The sequence below is a fragment of the Mesoplodon bidens genome (assembly GCF_964165515.1).
Source record: "Mesoplodon bidens genome assembly, chromosome: 2".
In the NCBI taxonomy this organism is placed as follows: Eukaryota; Metazoa; Chordata; class Mammalia; order Artiodactyla; family Ziphiidae; genus Mesoplodon; species Mesoplodon bidens.
The window spans coordinates 144,715,843-144,742,615 of NC_138177.1; the positions used below are offsets into that span (position 1 = coordinate 144,715,843).

Sequence of the window (26,773 nt, forward strand, 5' to 3'; positions counted from 1 at the left end):
TCAGTGGAAAGAAGTCAATGCCATATATTGAGGACTAGCGTTTTTGAGGCTGGCATACACTTTAGATTAATTATGGAAGAAGGTAGAATAGGGTTAGGAGCTTTGCAAAACTAAAACAGCCACCCTTGGGAATATCTTTAAATCTGATTATCTGGGATGAGTCCATTATTTTTCCTTCCCTGGCTAACTGTAAATACCACTTCCTCCAGGGGACTGGTGAGAAACAGGAAAGAAGCTGTGACTTGGTTTTTATGTTGTCATAGAATTATAAAACTGGAAGGGATTTTTAAAATTTGATTTACACTCTCCCATCCATTCATCCCTCATTCATTTAAACATTTTTTTAATGTCTTCTTCATGCCAAACATTAGGATCACAGTCTGTGTGCTAAAGGAGCTCACTCAAAATATATCTGTGTTTTATCTCCAATGGCAGGTTTCTGTCCTCATGAGGCAACCAGTTCCATTGTTGAGCATCTCTGTCTGTTGATATCAACCTTATATATATATTTTTTTTTTCTTTTTTTTTTGCGGTATGTGGGCCTCTCACTGCTGTGGCCTCTCCCGTTGCGGAGCACAGGCTCCGGACGCGCAGGCCCAGCGGCCATGGCTCACGGGCCCAGCCGCTCCGCGGCATGTGGGATCCTCCCAGACCGGGGCACGAACCCGTATCCCCTGCATCGGCAGGCGGACTCTCAACCACTGCGCCACCAGGGAGGCCCCAACCTTATATTAAATTGGAAACTGTGACCTTGTAGCTTCCACCCAGTGGTTCGGCTTCTTTCTTCTGGTTTTAACCCTTCTCTTATATGACTTCATGTATTTCAAGATAATTACCATTTTGCTATTGACTGTCTTCAGCCTTGAGTTAGGAAGAAGATAATTGAGACCAGCAGTTAAATTCAGGTTTTGAATTTTATGCATTGTGGTTATGTGTTCTTTAACTGGGAGAATTTTGTTTCTTACATCCTCTTTCTAGCCCTGCAAATACATTTTCCTTATGATAATTTAATATTCTCTCTTTTCTTCCCATCCTCCCCTTGCTCCTGAGCCCCCTTTCAATGACCTTCCCATATTTCTGGGTACCTAGCTAGGTACCTATCTCTCCTCATCATGGATGCTTGGGTGGGACAGTATAGGGACCCCCTGGACCCAGGTTCCTTAGGAGTTGTCCAATCCTCAGTTGATAGTGGAGGAGCAGGAGGGGTATTCCAAGAATAACAGAAAAAGAAATTTAAAATATAGTTGATGTTAAAACTATTGATTTATATTTTCAGTTACAGAGATGTCTATTGAATACTTACTATGTGCTAGTCAAACGAATATAAACTGAAAATTTCATATTATATAACTAATGAGAAAAGTGAGATAAGCATAAGATACTAGGGGAGCACATGTATGGGGGGAAGGGTTTTATAACCTTCAGGAATGTTTTTAGGCAAAAGGCTTGTCTGCCTCATCTATCTCTGTAGCCCTAACACCTAGTAAAATGCCTGAGGGGCTTCCCTGGTGGCACAGTGTTTAAGAATCCGCCTGCCAATGCAGGGGACACAGGTTCGAGCCCTGGCCCGGGAAGATCCCACATGCCGCGAAGCAACTAAGCCCATGCACCACAACTACTGAGCCTGCGCTCTAGAGCCTGCGAGCCACAACTACTGGGCCCGCGTGCCACAATTACTGAAGCCCACATGCCTAGAGCCCATGCTCTACAACAAAAGAAGCCACCACAATGAGAAGCCCATGCACTGCAACGAAGAGTCGCCCCCACTCGCCACGACTAGAGAAAGTCCTTGTGCAGCAACGAAGACCCAATGTAGCCAAAAATAAAATAAATGAAATAAATAAATTTATAAAAAGCAAAATAAAATAAAATAAAGTACCTGGTATATACCAGCCACAGAATAAATATCTGTGAATGAATATTTTTTAAAAAGAAGAAGGAGTGGAGGGAGGAGGGAACTACAGCAGTTGACATCCAAATCGAATTAAAAGAATGAGTCACAGTCAGACAAATGAAGAAACATGGAAATAGTATTCCATTAAGAGGAAATAGCATGATATAATGTAGTATATGGGGTGACATGAGTGCAGTTTGTTCATGCAAAATAAAGTGGGAGGGGACTTCCCTGGCGGTCCAGTGGTTAAGACTTCGCCTTCCAATGCAGGGGGTGCATGTTCAGTCCCTGGTCAGGGAGTTAAGATCCCACATGCCCTGGGCCAAAAAACCAAAACATAAAAAAAAAAAAAACAGAAGCAATATTGCAACAAATTCAATAAAGACTTTAAAAAAAAAGAACTTTGTAAAAAAAAAAAATAAAGTGCGAGACAAAGAAAGATAAAAGATGAGACAATGGTGAATAGGTCTTGTATGTCAAGTTGGAAACTTGAACTCTGAGCAGGCACAGAAGGCTTTTAAGTGGGGAATGATTTTTTTTATTTTCCCAAATGGACATTTTAGAGAAAAGCACTTTGCTATGCAGAGGCTAGATGTAAAGGAAGCAAGACTGGAGACAGAGAAATCAGATATGAATCTATTGTGCTAGTACAGGCAGAAGATAATGAGACCCTCAACTAGAACATCACTAGTTAAAAAAAGAGAGAAGGAAATGGATTCAGGATATATTTTGAAGGGAAAATCAGTAGGATTGGTAACTGATAGGATCTGTGGGAGAAGGAAGAGGGAGGAGATATGGATATGTAGGTTATGGCTTAAATGACAGAAAAGATTCAATCAGTAGTCATTCGATAAATTCTGATTACATACCTACTCTACACCTGACACTGGCATAAGTGCTGGGAATATGGCTGTGGAAAAAGCACAGTCTTTCTGTAAAGGAGCTTGTACCTATCAAAATGAAATTGAATGCAGATAGTTGCCAAAAATCTGTGTTTCAGTTTTTAAAACTTGTTGAGACAAGTATTTAACTTGTTTGCCTATGGGTACAATGCCACATACTCACCACAGGCAGACAAGCTAAATAATAACTCAGTTCCTCCTGAGCATCTCCATCTGAATGTCCACTACAGCTTCACTCTGTATAAAACTGAACTTACCATGTCTCCCCCAAAACCCATCTCCTCACCCTTATTAATGCTCATTGTCAACCCAAGACAAAAACTGTTTATTCCAGCCATAGAGGGACCTGCTATTCTTTGAAACTGTCCCAACTGATCTGATATATCAAGATTTTTATGATCCTTTCCTTTTTGACTGTTCAAATTAGGATATTTTTATGACAGCATCAAATTTTTTACCCTAATTTGTTAGTTGAGGTGTTTGCTATTAGAGTTTATGTTCTGCCCATTATCTTGATCCTACCCCCACTAGCCTCTCCCACAATATGAGAGGGCTAAGGGCTCTCTCTTGCATTTTTATCCTCTCCCTCTCTATTGGTTCCTTCTCTTCATCTTAAGAATATGTTCAGATCTTCTCATCCTAAAAATATATATATATTCCTTCAAACTTAGCTCCCCTTCATGCGTTAGCTCATCTGTTCTATTTTTTCACAGTCAAGCTTCTTAGAGTAATCTGTACCGGCTGACTCTATTTCTTCATTGTCTTATTTACTTAACTCACTACAACGTGGCTTCTTTCTACGGAGCGACTAAAATTGAATTTAACTTTTAGAGACAGATAATAGTTTTTGGGAGATCGGCTAAGATGGCGGAGTAGAAAGACCCTGAGCTCACCTCCTCTCACAAGCACACCAGAATCACAACTATTTGCAGAATAACCATTGATGAAGAAGACTGGAACCTACCAGAAAAGGTCTCCTCCAACTAAAGACCTAAAGAAGAAACTACAATGAGATGGGTAGGAGGGGCAGACTCATGATATAGTCAAGTCCCATAGTCCCAGGTGGGCGACTCACAAACTGGAGAATAATTACATTGCAGAAGTTCTCCCACAGGAGTAAGTTCTGAGCCCCACGATGAGCTCTCCAGCCCAGGGGTCCTGGTGTGTGCGTGTGTGTATACACACACACACAATGGAATACTACTCAGCCATAAAAAGGAATGAAATTTTACCATTTGCAGTAGCATGGATGGCCTTGGAAGGTATTATGCTAAATGGAATAAGACAGAGAAAGACAAATACTATACGATATCACTTATGTGTGGAATCTAAAAAATACAACAAACTAGTGAATATAACAAAAAAGAAGCAGACTCACAGATATAGAGAACAAGCTAGGGGTTACCAGTGGGGAGAGGGAAGGGAGGGCCAAGGCAGAGGTAGGGGATTAAGAGGTACAAACTACTACATATAAAATAAGCTACAAGGATATATTATACAACACAGGGAATATAGGTGATATTTTATAATAACTATAAATAGAATATAACCTTTAAAAGTTGTGAACCACTATGTTGTACACCTGTAACATATAATATTGTACATCAACTATACTTCAGTAAAAAGAAGTATGGGACAGGAAAAAATAGTTTTTATAAAATACCATGCTATGCCACCTTTTTTCACTTTCACAGCCAACTCTGTGGGTCACCTTCTACAGTGGTGATGCAATGGTGCTTGCCCAAAGCCATACAGAAAATGGCAAAGTATTCAACACTAGGTCTTTTTTTTTTTTTTTAACACTAGGTCTTTTGATTATAAATCCAGGTTTCTTTGTTGTGCTGTGTTTTTTTTTTTTTGTCATAGTGCCATAACTGTCTCTTTCTTAATTCTCATCCTACTGAATCTGTTTACATTGCTTGTCTCCATTGAGATTTTCTCATACCTTACTTCTCATGTTCTTTCTCTTAATTGCCTTCCTAATCTTTGACAGTTAACTTTCCATCTCTTTTACTGTTTCTCTTTCTTCACCAATTGAAATATATATTCTGTAAACTTTTATCCTTATCACTGTCCTTCCTTTATTTTTTAACTGAATGATCTTATTCATTTCTGTAGCCTCTACTATTATTTATCTGCTGATTATTTCAAAATCTAAATCTTTTCTGGGTCTCTTTCTTGAGCTCCTAAAAAGATTTTTTTTTTCCAGTTGCCTACTAGATGTTTTTACCTGGATGCCCTACAGCTTCCTCAAATGTATTCTATCTGAGAACTGGCCACAATATGCTTCCTCACCAAACCTGACCTTCCCTACCACTCAGTCACCCAAACTAGAAATTTTGTTTCATATGCCTCTTTCATTTTTTTCATCCTCAAATCTAATTGGTCGACAATTCCTATCAGTTCTACTGAAGTATATTTTAAGCCTGTCCCCTTCATTGAATTCCCACTACTACTAAAGTATAGGCTCTCAAATCCTTTCACTTGGAACATTGAAATAAGTATCTCTTCTCATGTCTTCAAGTCTAATCTGCCATATGCTGCCAAACCACCACAAACACATGCGCATGCGTGCACATGCACATGCAGACACACACACACACACACACACACGCACCCATCAGAATTGTTCCCTTGAACAGTCCTCCGCCTAAAAACCTTTAATGATTTCCCTATTGCCATCAGAGTAAAGTCCAAATACCTTAGTGTACCAATTTAAGGACTACTACAATCTAGTTTCATGAAAACTGTCTGGCCTTATAGCCAGTCCACATTCCTCTTCCATACATAGAGCTGATAATTCAGTTTGTTTTTTGGAATTCTTTATTGATTTTTAAAATATCCAGTTTCTTGCTTGTGTTTTTTCTCTGCCTAGAGTACAACTCCCTCCCCACCAATCTTCCATTACATACACTCCACAACACTGATATCTTTTTTAAAGATATGGGTTAAATATTAGCACTTGCGTCAGGCCTTTCACAGTCTTCTAAACTAATTAATCACTCTTTCCTTTATTCTCCAATAGTCTTTGCTTATACTTTTATTGTATCTCGTAACACACTGGAAAAGACATATTTGCAACTAAATATAGCTTCCTTTAAAATGGGAACTTCTTGAAATTTGAAACCATGTTTTCTCTCTGTACCCCAAGCTTTTAACCTGGTTCTTTGACATAATAAGTAGTTGGTGAAAGAAATATCAGCTTCAATTATAAGCTTGTCTTATGCATGTATGAGTTCTAAATTTTTGTCTCAAGCAGTTTGGTTATCATCTTTTCTAAGAAGTTTGCCCTGATTCCTCCCACTCCCAATAATTTAGGTGCTCTCCTCTGAACTTACCTGTCATAACACTTATTGTTAGGTATTATAATTATCTATCTATATCTATATATATATATATTGTATTCCTTGAGAGAACATACACTGTATATCTTTCACTCAAGTCCAGGCAATGTAGCATTTAGTAGGGTTTATGAATGTATGGTAAATGATAAAGGGAATAAATGAATGCAATAGAGAGCCAAAATAGAATCACTATTTTTTTTTTTTTTTTTTTTTTTTTTTGCGGTACACGGGCCTCTCACTGTTGTGGTCTCTCCCGTTGTGGAGCACAGGCTCTGGACACGCAGGCTCAGCGGCCATGGCTCACAGGCCCAACCGCTCCGCGGCATGTGGGATCTTCCCAGACCGGGGCACGAACTCGTGTCCCCTGCATCGGCAGGCGGACTCTCAACCACTGCACCACCAGGGAAGCCCAGAATCACTAATTTTTTTACCTTTTAAAAATTTTTGAATAAATAGCTTCTCTGGTTTTAAAGAATTTTAGAGCAACCATGACTGAACCAAGAGATTATCTATTCTCATCAGCAAACATTAATGAAAAAAGATTGTTTATCTCATTTTTTAGAAAAAGATTTTCCTAACCTGTTAGATGGCTGATAAGAAAGAGATTGGGAGTTCCTTATACATAATTAAGTAGCTCATTCTTGCAGATACTTCAATAATTCATATTCAAAATATACTTTTTTTCAACAAAATCGGCTTTTTAGATACCTCCCTTTGAAGATGTTGTTGTAGAATTTTGTTTTCTGGGATCTTAAGACAGTTGGGAATTCTGTACTTTGTGAAGACTAAATAATGTGTTACATAGGCACAAAATTAAAATCACTGTCCTAGTCCTCTTATTATGGAAAGGGGCTATTATTTGACTGAAAGCTGGATTAGAAGAAAGAGGATAGATGTGGGGGAGTAAGGTAAAAGCAGTGAGAAAAAAAAAGATGATATATAGAACAGTTCCTTTCTTTTTCATCCCTGTGTCTTCCAAACCTTAATCTAATGCCTCTTTAAGGGAGGGTGAGTACTAGGCAAGACTAAGTGAAGGCTGAGATGATAGCCTAGCTGACAAAAGATGTGAGAAAGTTTGTCATACTGGACTTTTGTTTCTTTCCACTTGCCTGCAAACCTGGCTAAGTATCCTAAAGGAGGAATGTGTAGTGTACCTTTTAGATCCTGAGCCTTTACCCATTTAAGAATTCAAAGGAAGTTCATGCTCCAGATATTTGCCTACCTGAAACAGATGGAATTCAAGTACAGTTATAGTCCTAGTAAATGTGTTATTTTGAAGGGGAGGCTCCTTCACTGTTTTGAAATGAGAAAGGGTTTTGAATTTTTATGCTGTTGAATTGCTGAAATCAAGAGGAGGTCTTGGCTCTACAAAGCAAAACACTAAAGTAGCATTAGGAGTACAAGTAGAACCAAGGCTTCTGTGAGAAATAGTGGTATAGTCAGAATAGCAGATAGGTGCTTAGGGCAAGGACCATTCATTTTTATTCATCCAGTAAGTATATGTACATTTCCTTCTCTATTCAAACCATTGGGAAAACTGTCTTTAAGGTAAGAGGGAAAATGTTAACAATTATGGGCATTAATGCTTGGTTATGCCCAAGGAGGACGTGCTAAGCCTGCTGAGTCATATGGAGTAAATATCTTGCCTTCCTTATTTGGAGCTGTTAGACTCACTAGATTAATAGTTTTAAAAATTGTTCCGTAATATCCTGAGAGCCTTCAGAGGTACCCCAGCTATCAAAGGGATGTGAGGAAGAAAAGGCCAAGGCCAGGAGCATTAGGCTACTTGTTGCCCTCTCCCTGCATCAACCAGAGTGGCCTTACTTTTATCTATTGTATGCACTATAATTTTACATAATATTTTGCTTGGGGCTAGGGGAGGGAGGTAACTCTGTGAAAAGAAATTTGAAAACTGTTAGTGAGAGATCTTTAAAATCCCTTCCAGCTTTAAAATCTATGACTCTATGACTGACTGAACTCTAACATCCCCTCTAACCAAGTTTCATGAGTCTTTGATTCTGCGTTTCTTTTAATGCATTTTCATAATTTAGGTACATAGCAACATATTTTGAAAGATAGAAATTTCATTTATTCAGTGGTCTTTGTAGACTTTATTTATTAAACATGGTATAGATAGGCACTTAGCCAGATACCTTGCTGGGACCCCCTTCTTATCCAAGGCATTAATATTTGTCAGTATTCACAACTCAGTTCAAATGTTTGAAATCTCAGTATTTTTGAAATCCCATTCTAACTTAGAGATCAGGAGCCAAGTTCATATTTTGAAACTGATGTTTTTCATTGTACTACCTTATATCTCAATGGACGTTGCTGAAAACAAAATAAACAGAGCATATTTATTAGTGCCCAGCATGTAGTAAATTTGCAGTAAATGTTTATTGAATTGAAGCATCATTATTACATCTCATATTTAATGGCCTTCGGTTTACAAAGAGCTTTCGTATATAGTGTATTTCATGTTATCTTCCAATAACACGTGGGGATAGTGTACCATATTTCACTAATGAGAAATTTGAGAACCATTGCAGTAGGGAAGAGGCAAATTTTTAAATGCTACCATTACTTCTGCCCAAAAGTTTAGACTACCATGAGCTTTTTGAAAGACTCGTATAGCTTATTTATCTCTGACCTCTTAATTGTACCCATTTCTTCATTTATTGAGCGAATATTTCTTGAGCACCTAATTGTATACCATAGGCTGGGGGTAAAACAGATAAAAATCCCAGTCTTCATTGAGTTTGTAAGCATTCTTCTTTTTCACTCAGGCTCCAGCCTTTAGTCTAGGGGTATCACAGCAAGATTAGAAATATATGTAAGCCTTAAAATGAGAAATATTAAGCTTCACTCTAGCAAATAGCTTCTTATTTAATAAAACGTTTATAATGCTAATGTCCTATTGTAATTACATAATTTATATTTTGGAATTTGATTTCCTAAAGTCAGTATGAAACTAATCATAGGACTTTCCTTAAATAGCAAAGCACCGATGTTCATATGGTTAGTGATAGTGATGGAGATGACTTTGAAGATGCTTCCGAATTTGGGGTGGATGATGGAGAAGTATTCGGCATGGCGTCATCTGCCTTGAGGAAATCTCCAATGAGTGAGTATTAATAGCTCTTTGGGTCCAGCATTATAATTCTCCCTCCTAGTGCAGAAACTTATGAGGAACAATGAACTTAAAAATCTCTTACTGACTTTCAGGTTTGGAGAGAGAAAATATAGGAAGTAGACATTATTCATAGGAACTAGAGCCTCTTGAATTTTGATCTTAAGCCCAACCATTCCCAATACTTTAGTAAAATTCATTAAAAACTCAAGGGAATGTAACTTTTGTTTCACACGTATAATTAGCTATGAGTTTATCTCTTTACTTTAAACCCAGAAATTGATAAACAAAATAGCTGTACTTTTTGTGACTGTACTTGTCACCACACATCTTATTGGAGATATCAGTTTTATCAGTAGTTATATTACTTTTCCATTCACTGGTACCCATCTTTGGAAGGAAAGAAGTAAACTAAATGTGCCATCTCCCTCACCTGCACCTGACAAGATGCATAGTATAGGATCGTAAGTGGTGCTACATAATAGTCATACAAAATGACTATTAAAATAAGTCCATAAATGGCTCATTTACTCTGTGAAATTAGGGGACATTCATGGGCAGAAATAGATGTGATATTTACATAAAATGACTATTTTCCTGATTAATAAAGTCTTTAGAATAATTTGAGAACTTTTTATATAATTTAATCATAAGATGTCATTTCAAGCATAATTGATGACTGGCACATATTTTCAACACCTAGCAGGATTGTATCAGCTGGTTTTCAAAAATTTATGAGCTTGAAAATTTTTTGAGGTTCTTTTTTAAGGTTTGATGAAATCTTCTAATGTATGTCGAGTTAAAATGTCTCCTCAGATGTATCACAGAAACTAAAATTTAATTCCTCTTTATTGATTAAATATATTTCTTATATGTGGGATTAGATGTTATGTGGTTTGTTTTTTGTGTCTATTTGTTTTGGTTTTTTGTTTTTGTTTTTTCTTTTGTTTGTTTTTTAGTGCCAGAAAACGCAGAAAATGAAGGAGATGCCTTATTACAATTTACAGCAGAGTTTTCTTCAAGGTAGGGTTAGGACATTAACTATATAAAATTGATGTTCTTTTAATGCTACTGTGATTTTTCTGGAGCAACTTTAATCCTAGATTGTTTTCAGTTTCTTCTTAAAGTATTCAAAGGATACATTTATCAATATATATAGTCCTAATAGTGAATACAGAGTATTCAAGTCAGATAACTAGTAAACTGTGCCGCTTCAGAGATGTATTTATCTTCTCTCTATATCTTTATAGAAGCATAATAAATGGATTACTAATTTAATATCTTGACTATATTTCCAAAAGGACTAGGTTATAGGATACTAAGTTTTAGTATATCCTGGGACAAACAAAATTTTTTTTTTTTTTTTTTGCGGTACGCGGGCCTCTCACTGTTTTGGCCTCCCTTTGCGGAGCACAGGCTCCAGACGTGCAGGCTCAGCGGCCATGGCTCACGGGCCCAGCCACTCCGCGGCATGTGGGATCTTCCTGGACCGGGCACGAACCCGTGTCCCCTTCATCAGCAGGCGGACTCTCAACCACTGCGCCACCAGGGAAGCCCCAAACAAAATATTTAAAAAGTAATATTGAATAAAAAAATAATTTAAAAATGATATAAGTGAATTTTTTCTTTTAATTTTTGTTTTGGAATCATTTAGCATTTCTTCTTTTAATAGTGTAATATAAAATTTTCTATGCATTTGAGATTCACCTAGAGGTGTTTAAAAAGATTTAAATATTTAAACCTAAATTTTCATGTAAACAATATTTCTCTTTAGTTCTATTTTCTGATATAATGTAATTTGGAAACTTAGCAAGGAACCATTTTTTCCCTCTGTGTTAGAGAATAAATGAACTAAAATGGAAAGTTAAGGCTATTGTAACTAGGAAAATCTTAGGGAAGTGGGTAACCAGGAATTGCTACTTGTAAATGGCATGGTTTCATAGCACTCATTAAGTCCATTTGCTAGATGTACTTAAAATTCCAGTGTTCTGATATATCGGTATAGGCCAAGAAGAGTTCAAAAAGCTAATGAAGCCCATTCCTAACCCTTTAAAGAAATGTTTTAATGTTTTGTCTATACTTAAGAGACATTAGCCCCAACATTTACTTAAAACTCATTGGTTAGACTTGTGAAATTTGAAGTAAATTTGAAATGTATTTTAATTAATAGACACAATTTTTCCTATAGATATGGTGACTGCCATCCTGTATTTTTTATTGGCTCATTAGAAGCAACTTTTCAAGAGGCCTTCTATGTGAAAGCCCGAGATGTAAGTGGAATCTTACCTTTTCTGATTAAAAAGTATATCCCATAGATTTACCACCAGGCCTGAGGCAATGCTTGATGTTTTCTGTTTTTTTCAGATTGAAGACTTGATTTTGTTTCTGGTTCATCTACTAACCTAATCATCACCAAGCTGCCCATTTCAGAGGGGCAGTAGTATGATAGGGTACTGCTAGCTTTTACAGAAGTCTTTGTCAAGCTCTGAAACGGGGTTTTTTTTTTTAGGGGGTGAAAGGGGTGGACATGCTTAGAAGGGACCAGGCTACGTGTTCGTATTCTTTTCAGTTATGTGATTGACAGTTTCTTGCTAAGTGATTTGTCCTTCAGTCTTTTCCCCAAATGATTATTCCATCTAATAGTATATATCTTATAACTGTAGTATTTTTTCCTAAAAGTCATTTTAGACAAGAAAAAGATTTTTCCTTAAATATAGAAATGGGTCGTGTGATCTTGAAATCAAGTAGATCCAAGTATGTAACAAGAAATCAGAAGTTACATTTTGAGCGCAAAGATTCTGTGTTGTTGCTCTATTTATATGTTGACACTGTAGTCGAGACCCTAGTTATCTGGCTCCTGCCTATCTTTACAGCTTCAGCTCTTCCCATTTCCTGCCTTACACTTAATAAATCTTGCAGTAGTGTGCCATTTGTACTTCCCCATAATCTAACTCTTTTTTTCATGCTGCCCCACTGTCAGGAATACCTTTCATCCTGCTCGTTACCTGGTTGACTCCTGCTCTTCCACACCCACCCTTTAGTACTTTGCAATGATAACACATTGCTTTTAATTATCCATTCTCTCTCTTTTATATATATGTCTTCTCAAGAGATTTGATTTTCTTTTTGGCAGTGACGATGTACCTTACATCCCTACACATAGTAAATACTCTGTATGTTTAATGAATGAAGGAAAAAAGAGAGAGGAAGGAAGGAATAAGGTGTAGGTGGAGTTAGAGGGAAAGTTATTGGAATTAAAGAGGACAAAGGATTTTGAGAATAGAGTGCAAGGATGCCTCTGAAATTTCTAGTTTCTACTTATGTTAAGCTCTGACCTAAACTCTGACTTAAAGAAAGAAAAATTCATTTTAAACAGGTTTTAAAACTTGAATTCCAAGACAATAATTAGTGATCAAGCTTAGATCTATCATTGATAGTTCAATGAAGTAGATTAAGAAACATAAACTGTTCTCTACCCTAAGAATAGTGGAATATCCCATTGTAAAGGCAATTTTAAATATCTATTTTTTAACTATTAAATCTATATTAAATGGATTTTATTTTTGAAGAAATATATATTTATGGTAATACAGGTTTATAGTTTCCATAAATACAGGTTTATGGAAGATACTGAAAAGCTAAAAGAATATATTCTAACACAGATTAACTTTATATGTTCTTTCCATATATTTATTATTTATTTCATTGAGAGCACATGCATATTTAATATAAAATTGGTCATGTTAAAATCCTGTTAAAACAGCTTATCTTCACCTTTTAATATTATATAATCATTTACTTAATTATATTTTATAATATTTTAACTTTTATTAAAACAGTTTTTAATACAGAAAAAGTAAAGGAGTAGTACAATAAGCACTAAATCCCTTATACCTAGATTTAACAATTACTAAAATTTTTCCATATTTGCTTCTTCTATATACAGGGCATCCCGAAGTTTTAATGGAGCTCTAGCAATTAAACTTTTGAAGTTATTAAAACTTAAACTGCATAAAACATTTAGGATACTCTTATATATTCATTATTTTTTGCTAAGCCATTTCAAAGTGAATCACAGACATCATATTTTACCCCTAAAAACATCTGCATGCACTTTCCAAAAATAATGACATTCCCCTACAGAATCACAATACCATTGTCACATGTAACATACTAACAATAATTTCCTAATGTCATCTAGTATCCAGTGCATATTCAAAGTTCCCCAGTTGGCTCTTTTTTTGAAAACCGTGATCCACTCAAGGATCACAAATTACATTTGGTTGTTAGATTTCTTAAATCCTTTTAAGCAGACACCTGCTTTTTTCCCCCACCCACCCCTTTTTATGACATTTGCTTTGTGAAGGAATCATGCTGGATGACTTACAGATTGTTCCAGATTCTGGATTTGTGTGATTGTTTCCTTGTGATATGATTTAACTTGTTCCTTTATCTCTGTATTTCCTGAGAAATGGCTATTAAGTCTAAAAGCTTTGTTAGATTCAGGTCAATTTTTTTGTTGTTGTTGCAAGAATGCTTTGTAAGTAATGCTGAATACTTTATTATAACAGGATTTCTAATGGTTATTAAGTCTCTCATTGTACAGCAATGTTATTATATTTAAACAATCACTTATTGTTGCACATAAATATGTTTGAAAGAGTAATTATAGCTTTAAAATAATCTATTTTTCAATTCATTCCTGGATAAGAATGTATTTGGGATTAAGTCGTCTCTGCTTTTCCAGTAAGATTGCTAAGCAGTTGAAGTAACCAGAAGATGTGAGGGCCTTTTATAACCTAAATATAGCTCCCAAATAAGCATAGACATCTTTTAAATTCCATTTAAAAAGCTACTGTAAACATTATAACTTTGTGACAATACATTGTTTAAATATACAGTGTATAATAGACGAAAGAACTTTTTATTGAGTGTCTTTGTATAGTAAATTGGCATTTGGATTTATTCAGACTGATGATTCCCAGAGGAGCGTAAACTCTTATTAACTTCTGGGTATTTCTAATGAAACAATTGATTGTTTGCTTTTGATGAGTGTGTTGGTATTTTAACAACTGGAAATCATTGGTTCATGTGTTTTGTTTCATATTAGATTGATACCCAAATCCACTGACCTATTTGGACTCCTAAACTGTCTTTATATTTTTCCCCTTGTCCAGGGCTTTTTTCTTTCCTTTTTTCTCTCTCCCAAGTTAAAGATCAATAACAGTTTATGTATCATTTATTACATTGCCCTAAACTTAAGTAAAATTCATCCACAGAATGGGTAAATTATTCAAAATTAGATCTAAGCAGGGACATTTATTATAGTCATCAACCAAATTATATACATCTCCTTTCAAAAATAGAGAGGGCTGTATAGAAAGTATAGAAATAGCACTGCTACTTTAGATTTATATTGTGCTCTGTGGTTTATGAAGCTTCTTCCTATGCATATCTCATTTGAACCCCACAGCAAACCAGTGAGATGGGGATATATAATATCAATATTCTCATTGTAGAGATGAGGAAACTCAGAAAAGCTACATGACTTAACCAAAGACAAATCAAGGGTAAGTAGTGGAGGCCAAATGAAAGTGCAGGTGTTCCAACACATGTAAGTGTGTTTTACACTATACCACCTTACTTCCAGAAGCTTTTCAGTGCTAACTGCTATACTACAAGATTCGATCCTCAAACTTCATCTCTCCTTTTCAGACTGTACATTTGAGAGTGAAAACAAATCGTTTTCAATATTTTTTTAAAAACTTCTGAATGAATCATTTTTAAGAAAACAGTTTGCTGATGTTCAAATATTTTAAGGCAAGAATGACCGATACTCTGCCATTGTTACTAAATTTCTTTCGTCTTAAACATCGCATGTTTAATTTAAACTGTGGGAGGCACATTAATTTTACCAGGGCAACAGATGAGCCTTGAGCACCAGCATTCTTCACTTGAAGTGAGAAATTGAGTTCCAAGAGTAAATAAAAACAAGATTGAAGGTTTAAATCCTCTGCTAGGCTTTTTGAACTTATATACTCATTAAATGTTTATTGGAGTGGTGGGATTACAAAGGATTTGGGGAGCTTCATCAACTGGTATATAGTTAATCACTAAGTAAAACACTACATTTGATAAAGTGTTTCTCACGATGCCACATTCAATCCATCTTAATGAAAACTGCTTCAGACTGATTTCATTTGAGAGCACTTGGTGAGAGCACTCATAGTTTTTTCTGCCTTTTTCATGAGGAATTTACAATACTGTTCAAAGCAGAGTCCAACTTCAGTGAAACAGGTATTCTAAGTTCTTGTGTTTAAGTATATTGTGACAAAGTTTCAACTTCTGGCAGTGGGTTGATCAGTTTTATGATCTTCTCCCTTGCCCTTAACTATTAGGGATGTTCATTGAGTTGAAGGCCATGAATATGTATCATATGCCTATTAAGGACCTAGGATGTAGAGGTTTCCTGCCCTTGACATGTTCACAGTCTAGTAGGGATGATAAGACAATATAAATAGTTCCATATAGTGTAACATGCTATGGAAGCAAAGAGGAGAGGTACTTCATCTGCCTTAGAATTCAGGGAGATTTCTTGAGGAGGTATCTCTGACCTGAATCTTAGAAGATAAATGAAACTTAGGCAAATAACAGAATTCTAAACAGAAGGAAGGTCAAAAGCAAAGTCCAGAAGATTACAATTGAGGGAATTAAAACCAAAAAAATTAAGACAGAGAGCAAAAAAATGCAAGACAGAGAGTTGGATTGCATGGTATGATGAGGCTGGGAACATCAACAGGAGCATGGAGGGGACTGTGATGCCCTGGCATTACCTGGCATTTAAAAATATTTGTTGAATGAACCTTATATTTTATCTTTAGGTAAGTAAGAGCCAGTGGTTAGCTTCCTTAATTATGTGCAGAAGAGTTACCACTGGCCACACCATGATTCCCTGGGACTTTCTTAAAGAGGTTTTCTTTTTTCTCCTTAGAGCCTCCGCACCTCTCAGTTCTGCTGTCCCTGAGTTCTCTTCACAACGAAAAGTACCCTAGAGAATGATTAGACATTTGTAGTAACTGAAAATCAACAGCAATAAAAATCCCAGTGCCAGGGTTTATGTCCCATGGGAAGGATTGTTCCTATCCCAGCAGCCCTTTGGAAGACTGGGCTTTGATATCAGTAATCCTGTTACACCTCCTTAGATCTTCACTTCACACCCAGTGCTGTTTCCAAATATTACACATAAATTAAGGAAACTAGTGCTTTACATCTTGATTTCCCACTTAGTAACTCTGTTCCCAAACAAGTAATGAGCCTGTTTCTAATCTAGGGGGAAAAAAAGATGATAATACATATCTACTTTATGTGGTTGTTTTGAGGATTAAATGAGATCTATTCATAAATGCACCCAGCATCATGGCTAAGGTGCTTTTTAAACAGTTTTGGACAAATTTGAGAAGTGTTTATAAAGTAACAAAATTGATTGTTCATGAACTAGCTCTAAGAACAGTTCCACAGAGGAATTTTGAGAACCCATTTGAGCATTTATGGCACTGAGATGAATGCTTTGCTTTTAACAGTGCTTGTTCATTATCAAGTTTTATTACATTCATTTTTAAAAATCAACCCATTTTAAAGTAGTGCTATTTCTACTTCCTCAGGTTAAAAGAAACCTAAATAACCATCACTGGTCAATATTTGTTAGGCAAAATAAGCTCTATACAAATCGGAAGCCACAACTGCAGTTGGTGAGTTTCTAGCACTCCATCATCCAGAAAAATCAGGCAAACAAACCTATTTGTGCTTTGGAAAATATGCCCAGTCTGTTCATCTTGTCTTTGTTGTCTTTTCAATTTAAATTCCTTAAAGGCAGACAGTGTCTTTAGAGTAATTTTTTATGACAGCTAGGACGGCATCCTGCACATGTGTGAGATAAGAACTATGACGCTAATATAATGTTTTGAAATGTGTTTTCATTATACAAATAAAATATTTTTTGAAAAGAAAAGAATACAGATGCATTTAAAGTCGAAAAATGCATTGCGTCATAATCCCAAACCTGAAAATAACCACTATTAAATGTTTTTACTTTTAAATGTGATTTCTTGAAAAAGTCTCCAAACATATATATCAGTAAAAAAGTTAAGTTTTATATAAGTGCAGCCGTACCAAATATACTGTTCTGTAATTAGATATTTCCACTAAACAGTATATTGTTAGCATCATATTTAGAATTTGCCTCTAATTCTCCAACTGAGTAATCAGATCTACCTAAGCAAAATTGTAAAAATCTTTAATGTTTATAATAAAATTATTTTTTAGTTAATAATTAAGTTAGTTTTAAGATATGCTGCTGTGTAAAACATTCTTCTCAATTTACTGCTATTCACCATTTTTTTGAGGACCATATAACCATATTCGAAAAACAATATAGGTAAAATTTATTAAAATATCAAAAACAAGGCTGATTTTTTTTAGTAGACTTTATTCATATTTGTATTATTTCTCTCAAAGAGCCCTCCCTGTCCCTAGAAAGTATTTGTTATTCATATTACCTGTTTTTAAAGGATAAAAAGCTAAATTGGATCCCTTAAGTATTCCATCTGTAAATTCAAGAAGTTTGTTCCATATCTAATCTTAAACATTTTCACTTAAAGATAAAAGGCATGGTAGAAAGAGAAATAATCGGAATTCTTATATTTGAATTCTGAGTCCCCATTTACTTGCTGTGTGCTATTAAAACTAGGTTATTTAATCTCTCTGAGCATCAATTTAAAAATTTGTATTGTAGTACATACCTCACAGGGTTAACAAGCAATTAATATAAGTAAAATGTCTTCAACATGTATGTGAAACAGCTTTAAGATTGTTTGCTTATAGTAGATGGACATTGAATAAATCAGGCAGATTTGGATTTGAAACTGGACCCTGATACTGACTAGCTATATAAGCCTCCATTTTATTTTCTCTGAAATGGAGATTAAAATATCATGGCAATTAACCCACCTTGGAATAATGACCCTTACCTTAACAGTAACCAAGTTATTCAGATGCACATGTTAGAGAAGATGAGTGGGCCTGCATAATTGTTACATGTAAAGGAGCAGCAGGAAATAGGACTAAAATAGAGAAATAGATTGGGATTTCATCATGGAAATCCCTGAATGCCAGGTAAAGACTTTTGTTATTGTTAGGTAATGGTTAGCTTTTGAAAGTTCTGAAGAAGAGGGTGACACTGTCAGAGGAATAAGTAATGTGGTGGCAGTTTGTAGGATGGTTGGGAGGGGAGAAATTCGTGGCAGAGACTGAGCAACTGTGTGCGTTTGTATATGTGTAATTGTGGAGTGTCAGGCGATGATTAGAAAATCATAGTATGATAATAGCACAGTGTAGTTTACAAACTTTTTGCCTCCTACATTTCACAGCCTGTTAGCTTTTGTATACCTTTTTATACATGTGTATCTTCTAGTATCCTGTTTCTCCCACACCCTTCTTGGAGTACCTAACAAAACAGAGAATAATACTGTTTTTGTCATAGACCTACAGTAATGTGTTTTGACCTTTCTTTCCTCTGTGAAGCATTTCAGTAGAATCTGTTGGTTTTATATTTGCTTTGTCATTTACAATCATTTATAAATAACTGTATTAAGAAAATCAAAGTATTTCTGATGTTAAGTAGTGCCTAGTATCTTTATTAAAGATATTGGAAACTTAATTTCTCTAGCATATACATTTATGAAGAACTCTAAAAATCAATAAAAAGAAGACAACAACCCAATATGGGCAAGCAATATAAGTAAATATTTCACAGAAAAGGAAAGTAAAAACAGTTTGCTGTAACAGCCAATCACTTGAGCTTCCAGTTTCCTTATTCATAGAAACTTTAGACACAAGTTTATCTTCCTCAAAGGTATTTTATAACCTGAGTATTACCATTTGAACAATGAAAACTGATAAAGCTCTGTACCCAGTGAACATGTGTCAACTTATTTTATGAAGAGAGTTTGATTTTGCTTTAGGCTTTTCAGTTTGTTTGCTTGTTTAACCTGTGACTTTCATATGAGAGTTCTCCCTTTGTGAGACTCAAGTACATCTGTGTCCTCAAGAGTGCCATTCCAACATCTGCTTCAGGAAGTGAGTGGAAGAAGGTACCATCCTGGTGTCTCCTCATCTTCAGTAGCTGGCTGTTTCCTTTTGGAACCTCTCTAGTTGGTTGCTACCTGTTGGTCCCTAAACTCAGCTTTGGGAGACAAAAAAGGCAAAGTGTCACAATTCTTTCCAAAATCCATCTGCACTCTGGTTCTTCACTCTTCAAAAATTACTAGCTTGGAGTTCTTTGAACACATCAGGCCATTGACAGCACAGGGCCTTTCCCAACCTTTTCTCTTTGCTTTTCCTCTTTTTCACTCTTCTTTTCCTCACTATCACCTAAATTTAGAATTCAGCTCAAGTATCACCTTCATAAAGAAGCAGCCAATCTGTTGTTCACGCCTAGACCCTAGGACCACCTCTATTATAGCAGTCATGTCATCACTGCCATCTAGACAGAGCGTTGGACTTCCAGAACTGGGTCACCCAAGGCACAGAAAAGAGAAGTAGCTTTCCCAAGGTTGCACAGGTGGGTGGTGGCAAAGCAGGAATTTGAATCCAGACAATGTAGCTTCATGCTGCCCTGCCTCTATTCTTACAGTGTGCTTATCTTGAGTCATGGTTGGGTACTGGGCTGGACCTATGAATATCCATATACAGGAACAGGATTGTGGAAATGGGCAGTGTACTAGGATGATCCTATTTAGAGCCTGGATTTAAAACAATAAATAAAACAGCTACAAAGGACATTTTGAGGTACTGGGGAATTTGAATATGGACTCTGTATTAGATGATTATAGCAATATTAAATTTTAAATATTGTAAACAATATTAAATGTCTTAGGTGTGATTAAAGAAATTATGGTTATGTAAGGGAATGTCCTTATTTCTTCGGAGACAGACACTAAAGTAGGGTGGAGGTGTCATGATATGTGCAACTTTAAATGTTTCAGGGAAAGAAGCATAAAAAGAATGATAGAGCAAATATGGCAAACTGTTAATAATTGATAAATCTAGGTAAAATGTAAAAGAGTGTTTATTGTTGTATCAGTGTATCTGTTGTTTGTGTCAGTAAACCACCCCCAAGCTTAAAAGAAAAGAACAGCGATAATTCTGATTATTATGGTGATGATAATGATGATAGAAAAGGAGAAGGGAAACTGAAAGAGGAGAAATAAAATCAGCTCCCAATTTATACAAAGGAAATTATTTTTAATTTATTTTAATTCTTATACTGAAAAAACTCTGATATACCATTTCTAGAAATCATTTGTCACATCAACTTCAAAATCATTGAACACACAGATTATAGATGTTCTCGTACTTAAAATGAAACTAGACAACTTCCTTTTCAGTCCATCAGCAAATATTTTCTAAGCGTCTGCTCTGTGCCTGGCTTATTTTGAGACATAGCCAGCTTATTTCTTCCAGCTCTAATGTTCTGTGGTTCTGTGATGCTAAGTGTCTAAATACAATAGCTACTGTAGCTCAAGGCCAAGTCACACTGGTTGCTGTCAGCTTGGCACTTCCTAAGCATCAACTCGGTACCTTAGCTCCTGGGTTTGAATGTGAAGATTAGTGAGGCCCTGAAGGCACAGACACAATGAAGCATCCCAAACACTATGGCCAGCAGGAGAAATGAAGGAGCTGTATAATCTTTCATACATTTTCATGGCTATCATTTCTCTTGAAATGGCTTTCAAATCCTTTATTTTGCATGGATAGTTCCAGAATCTTGATCCTAACAGCTGCATTTTACTTGGCACCTACTATGGGCCAGGCATTGTAAATAGGCACTTTACCTACTTTATCCACAATTGTTACAACACCCATCTAACCCCCACAGTCACACAGCTGGTGAGTGGCAAAACCGGGTTTAGCACAGAGCTTTCTGTTATTTTAATGCTTGGAGACTTTCCTTTAACTGTTAACCAAAACCTAGATCACAAAGAGGGAGTCTGAGGAGAGTATAGCTGGGCTGCTTGCCTTTGTCGTCAGCCAGACTTACACCTCTCTGCCAAATTAGGAAGGACAAATAAAATGTAGGGTTTTTTAATGCCCCAATCTTATTGCTTCTCATATGATACTGCAATTAACTCTTTGCTTTCTCCATACACCACCCCCTCCCCACCCCCAACTCTTAGAGAGCAAGGGAACTTTGTTTTATTCATCTTTGTATTCTCAATGCCTAACACATAGGCACTCTGTAAATGTTATTGAACTAAATTATTAATGGGCCAAAGGGAAAAATGGTTATAGTAATGGAAAACAAAACATTTTCCTATGCTTTTTCTATGTACTAGATGCGCTTTCTTCACAAAAGCAGTTTTCTGATATGCTGAACCCAGTTCTCACTGTTTTGGACCATGTTTAGTTGAGCTCAATAAAGTAATCAGAAATCTGAGTCTGGGGTTCATTTAGGTGTGCCTATAATTTAATCAGAGATTTATGTAGCCCAAATTTAGTAGCATTTGCGTATTATTGAGCCTTTATATTTTGCTTATTTTTACTGTCATAATAGCAGAAGAAAAATTTTTGTTGAAAGCTTACTGTGTTTGAGAGAAAAGATTATTTTAAGATTATTCAGTTTCTCTTTTGAAAGCTACTGTGGGAGTACCCCTAACCTGAAGATCCTTTTCTGATACTCTTTGTATCATCTCCTTTCTCACAGTTTAGAGCTTAAAGTGAGAATTTTTTTTAAGTGTGTTTTCCTGGCATCTCATGTTTAACAGTGTCAGGGGTTTGTGTCCCTAGAACGAAAACTGTTTCTCCAGAGCCTTTTTTCTCTCAGCTTCTAGTGAAAAGAGGGGTGAGGCGAGCCAGTCGCTTACCACAAAGCAATGCCACCACAAAGGAAAGATTAAGGGTTTAGAGAGAGGTCAATGTGGGTTTTTCTCTAACTAAACACTTTCCTAAAGTTTCCTTGTGGAAAAATAATGAAGTCATCTCAGAGTTTTTAAAGAATTTTTATTTCTTTTTCACCGTCTGCATTCGCTTGTCTTCTCAGCATGGATGTTTAATCTTCCTAGGCTTTGTGAATTGGCCCAAATGAATAAGTGGTGAGCTGTCTCTCTAGGAGCTAGAGGCTTATTCTAAGGGCCTAATCACTGAGTAAACACATCTTTGCCCTCCCTCTCACAACTGCGATATAATAGTCGAGATTCTAGCACAGTAACCTGGATATTGCAGGGACCAATGCTTTGAAATGCAGAATGGTTGATCCTCCAAAACAGTGCCTGATCTTCGCCTACCTCTTTCTTCTTTTTTAAATTAAATATTGCCAAAGAGATGCTGTTTTATTGCTTGATATTGTGCATTAGTGCCCTGGATTTCCAAGTTTAGTTTCAGTCAACACTGTCAGCTGCACGTATAGGGAACTCTCCATGTTGGGTTTCCTAGTAGCCTCTTCAGCACATGTGTGTTTGGTTTGGAAGAGCATTTAAATTAAATCAGTGAGATAGCAATGTAAATCGCTAATCTCTTTCCCAAAGTCTAAATATTCCATTGCAGTGTTCTTGAGAGAAATAGGCATTTTAAAGATTTAGCCATTGCTATTCTTTGGTTAGAAATATGCTGATTCAAAAGTGGACAGCTCTCTTGTTCCCAGTGTCTCATTAAAGGTAGTTGCTGAGATACGATCAAGCAGAATTAAAGGTTGATATCCCCCTGTCTATTGGGCCAGAGAGCTTCTAAGAAGAGGAGCTCTGAATTTGTTAGTGCTGCCAGGTTCACGTTCCTTTCCCTAAAGCAGCAGATTTCTAGATTTGTTTACTAAGAGTGATTTGGCATTGCTGCTACCATTTGGTGTCTTTTTTGCCAGAGTGCTATGGTTGATATCAGCATTCATGTTTCTTTCCTCAAACATGCTGAGACCTGTGCTAACTTAGGGATACAAAGAAGACTGAAAGAGACCTGGTTCTCACCCTTGAGAAACTTTGTCTAGAGGGGAAACTGGTAAACAATTGTAATACTAAAATAGAAGAGATAGAGGCCCAGTAATGGAAGCTCTTAACGCTGCCTGAAGGAATCAGGGAAGGCTTCCCAGAGGCATTTGCTTTGAGCCTTAATGGATGAGTAGGAGTTTTCTAGATAAGTATCTCTCCAACAATGTATCTGATTACAAACTTCCTAGATACCAGCTACTGGTATCTGCATATATCAACATAGATGAAAAAACCCTAAATCTTTCTTGTTTAGCATTTAATCACCACTGCTTCCTGCTGGGCCTGACAGGAAGAATATTTTAACCAATACTTGTTGAATGAATGAATGAATGAATGGACACATGGAAGCATTTTGTCCTTATTCCCATTACATGCTGTCTCTGAGGCCCCGGAAGCACTGATATATGAGCATCTCGTGCCTTAATATTCTACAAGCTCCCCAAGTCTTGACTATAGTGCAGTTAGGTTCCCTGCTACAGTATCCAAAGAAAGAACACTAGGCTTGGAGTCAGTCAATCTGGGTTCCAATCCCAGATGTACCACTTACTTACTAGTTGTAGAATTTAGGATAAGTCAGGTTTCTAAAGCTCAATTTCCGCATAGGCTAATGAAGTTAAGAATACTATTTTACAGGTTTATTCTGGGGATTAAAGTACCTCTGGCTGCCCTCATCTAGTACAAAATTTCTCTTTGAAGAAAATATTTTAATTATTATTATTAGGATTAGGATTATTAGGATTATTATTTGGATTATTTATCAGGATAATTCCAAGCATCGGACTTTCATCAACACGAGCCCTTTTCCTGTAAATGTCCTCCTTTTGTTTAGAATCCCACACAGCAGATTTCTTCTTCATCACATTCTTACAACTTCCTTGAAATTTTCCTTCACCAGAATTTCACAGATTAGATGTGTATATTGTCCTTACCATAAAGTTTTATCTTTCCATGTCCTGGTAACTGACTGTTCTTTAACTCAGCTCTTCTACGAGGTAGCACCAAAAAGTTAAGGACAGTTTAGTTTCTTTAATCATCATTGTTGTGATTAAAGCTGACATTTGCAAATTATGTTGCTCAATTTCAGTTTTTAGTTTCAGTTATTTTATTGATTATCCAACTATTACAGAGGATACTTTTAAGAGAGCAAATGTCATTTCTTGAAAGCAAGTTTTATCAGGCAAAAGGGAAAGAATAATTTTCCATATGAAAAACTTCACTGGACATTTTCTGAAATATAAACTAGAAAGAATTCATGTGAAGTGAACATTTTTCTATCATCCTTTCAAATGGCAATTAGATGTCACATGCTCTTAAGTAAGGACTTTGACATGGGAACACATTAAGGGCTTTGAAATTACCTGTGGAACTAAAACAAGTTTATTTCAGACCTTTTTCTTTCGAGTAGAAGAGACTATTTAGTGCTCAGATTAAAAACAAAAAATATATAAGAGAGATTTTGGCATCCAATCTTAATCAGTATTTTTTTCTCTGTATAGTTGAATAGTTCAGAATTAATTTTCCCTTTACATATAAAGTATGTGTTAAATACAAAGAATGGTAATTCCATTTTATTTAAAGAAAATGCCATTCTGTTACAATTTGTGCTTGAGATAGGCTTGCACATGTTAACAGGAATCTGCGACAGCAGTCTGTAAAACAATACAATCATCCTAGGCTTTTCAGAGTGTAAGGAAGCAAAATGTATTCACATTAGTAGATGCTTTAGGAGCTCCAGGTGTCAGGTACTCTTTTAGGGAATAGCATTTAATTTTTACTGTTGTTTATATTGACTGACTGTGCCTTTCCAGAATTCAAGAAATATTACATTAGTGCATATTTTAATTCATCAGTCTTTCCCCCTCTTTTCAGAGAAAGCTTCTTGCTGTCTACCTCCACCACGATGAAAGTGTATTAACCAACGTGTTCTGCTCACAAATGCTTTGTGCTGAATCTATCGTCTCTTATCTGAGTCAAAATTTTATAACCTGGGCTTGGGACCTGACAAAGGACGCCAATAGAGCAAGGTAATACTGTTGTTCACAAGTTATAAGTTGGGCTTTTTTATTGTTAAAAGTCATCATTGTATTTGGTTTCTTATCATCATAAACATTTTCATCCTCAGCATTAAATTTTCTATTATTACATTTAATTAGATAAAAGCTATTTGTTGTAGTTAACATGCAGTTATTTTCAATTGTGAAAAAATACCTTAACTAATAAAAGATTTCTTAAATTCAAGAATAACCTGAAAACCAAAACCAAAATACATTGTTCTTGTCTTTTTGCAATAATAATAATATAGTACCTTCCTATGTACTGTATGTCCTTATGTTCTAATATGTTGTTGAATATTAAAATCTGTTTCTAATAATATTCAGAAAAGACAAGGAAAATCTAATATATAATCCTACTAGTAAGTTTAGTTTTTAATAATTCCAGTGATGAAGGCAGGACATTCTGGACCAGTCCATTGGAGTTGGTAATAGCTTAACTCTAGCATATGCTAATTGATGTAATCGCTTTATTGCACACATTCTTTTGCACACAGCCAGCATTACGTCCATATTCTCAATGGGAAAAAAAAAAAAAGTCCCTTCCTAGCTGTCAGGATAAATTTACTTAGTTTGTTAATCATAATATTTGTAAGTGATGAATAATTATTCATATTTTGCCTATTTGAGTTTGCCATCTGAAATATATTTCATCGTGTTTAATTACACATGTGGCCATAACATCCTGTGATGCTACTTTGGGTGTGTTAACACAATCATCATCACAGACTGCTGGTTTATGAACAGGGCGATTAAATTCATTCATTTCAAGGCAATCCTATTGTAGTTACCTAATTTAAATGACTGTAGAACAATTAGAAATCATCTGATTTGTCTTTTTATTATTTTATGGTTCACTGAATTTTTGCTCATCATTCAGACTTTGTTTTATGTAATCTGAATCTGAAAAAAAAGATGATTCTTCTCCTAAATGTGAAGCAAAAGAATGTTGAAGCAATTTCTTCATCTAATACTTCATTTCTTTAAGTAAATGGTTAGGAAATTTCATAGGATGACTTCGTTCTGCCTTGGAAATGTTCCCTGTTATACATAAAGAACCTTTAGCACCTGTATTTGTTTAAATTAAATCAGGTTATTATTCACACTCAGTTAAAGGTGATGAAAAGCAGTGCCAAAAACAGATAAAAATGCAGCATCGAAGGGCTTTCATGAGGCAAAATACATAGACTGGAGACTTGGCTAAATCTTTTGCCATTCACTGGCAGTAAGGAATCTCCTCCTTTCCTTTTATCCACAACTTGATGGAGAAGGAAACACTATTTCTAAACCATCTGTAGTGGCTAAGTTCAGCGGGCTACCTGCTGTTATTTTGTTCTATCCTCCATTTAATTCCTTAGTTCCTTTTATTTTACAATGACAAAAAATTGCAGTGTAGTTTCTTTTGAAAAGTAGTGTTTG

At 35.8% G+C, this 26,773-nt stretch overlaps 1 protein-coding gene across 1 annotated transcript in view; it reads left to right on the plus strand.

Annotated features, from left to right (window-relative positions):
- FAF1 (Fas associated factor 1) overlaps positions 1-26,773 on the plus strand; it is a 486,188-nt gene that overhangs the window by 341,357 nt on the left and 118,058 nt on the right. The window contains exons 10-13 of the mRNA XM_081223886.1: positions 9,138-9,264; positions 10,230-10,293; positions 11,459-11,540; positions 25,173-25,327. Coding sequence (XP_081080012.1) covers positions 9,138-9,264; positions 10,230-10,293; positions 11,459-11,540; positions 25,173-25,327 — 428 coding nt within the window. The remainder of the gene's footprint in view (positions 1-9,137; positions 9,265-10,229; positions 10,294-11,458; positions 11,541-25,172; positions 25,328-26,773) is intronic.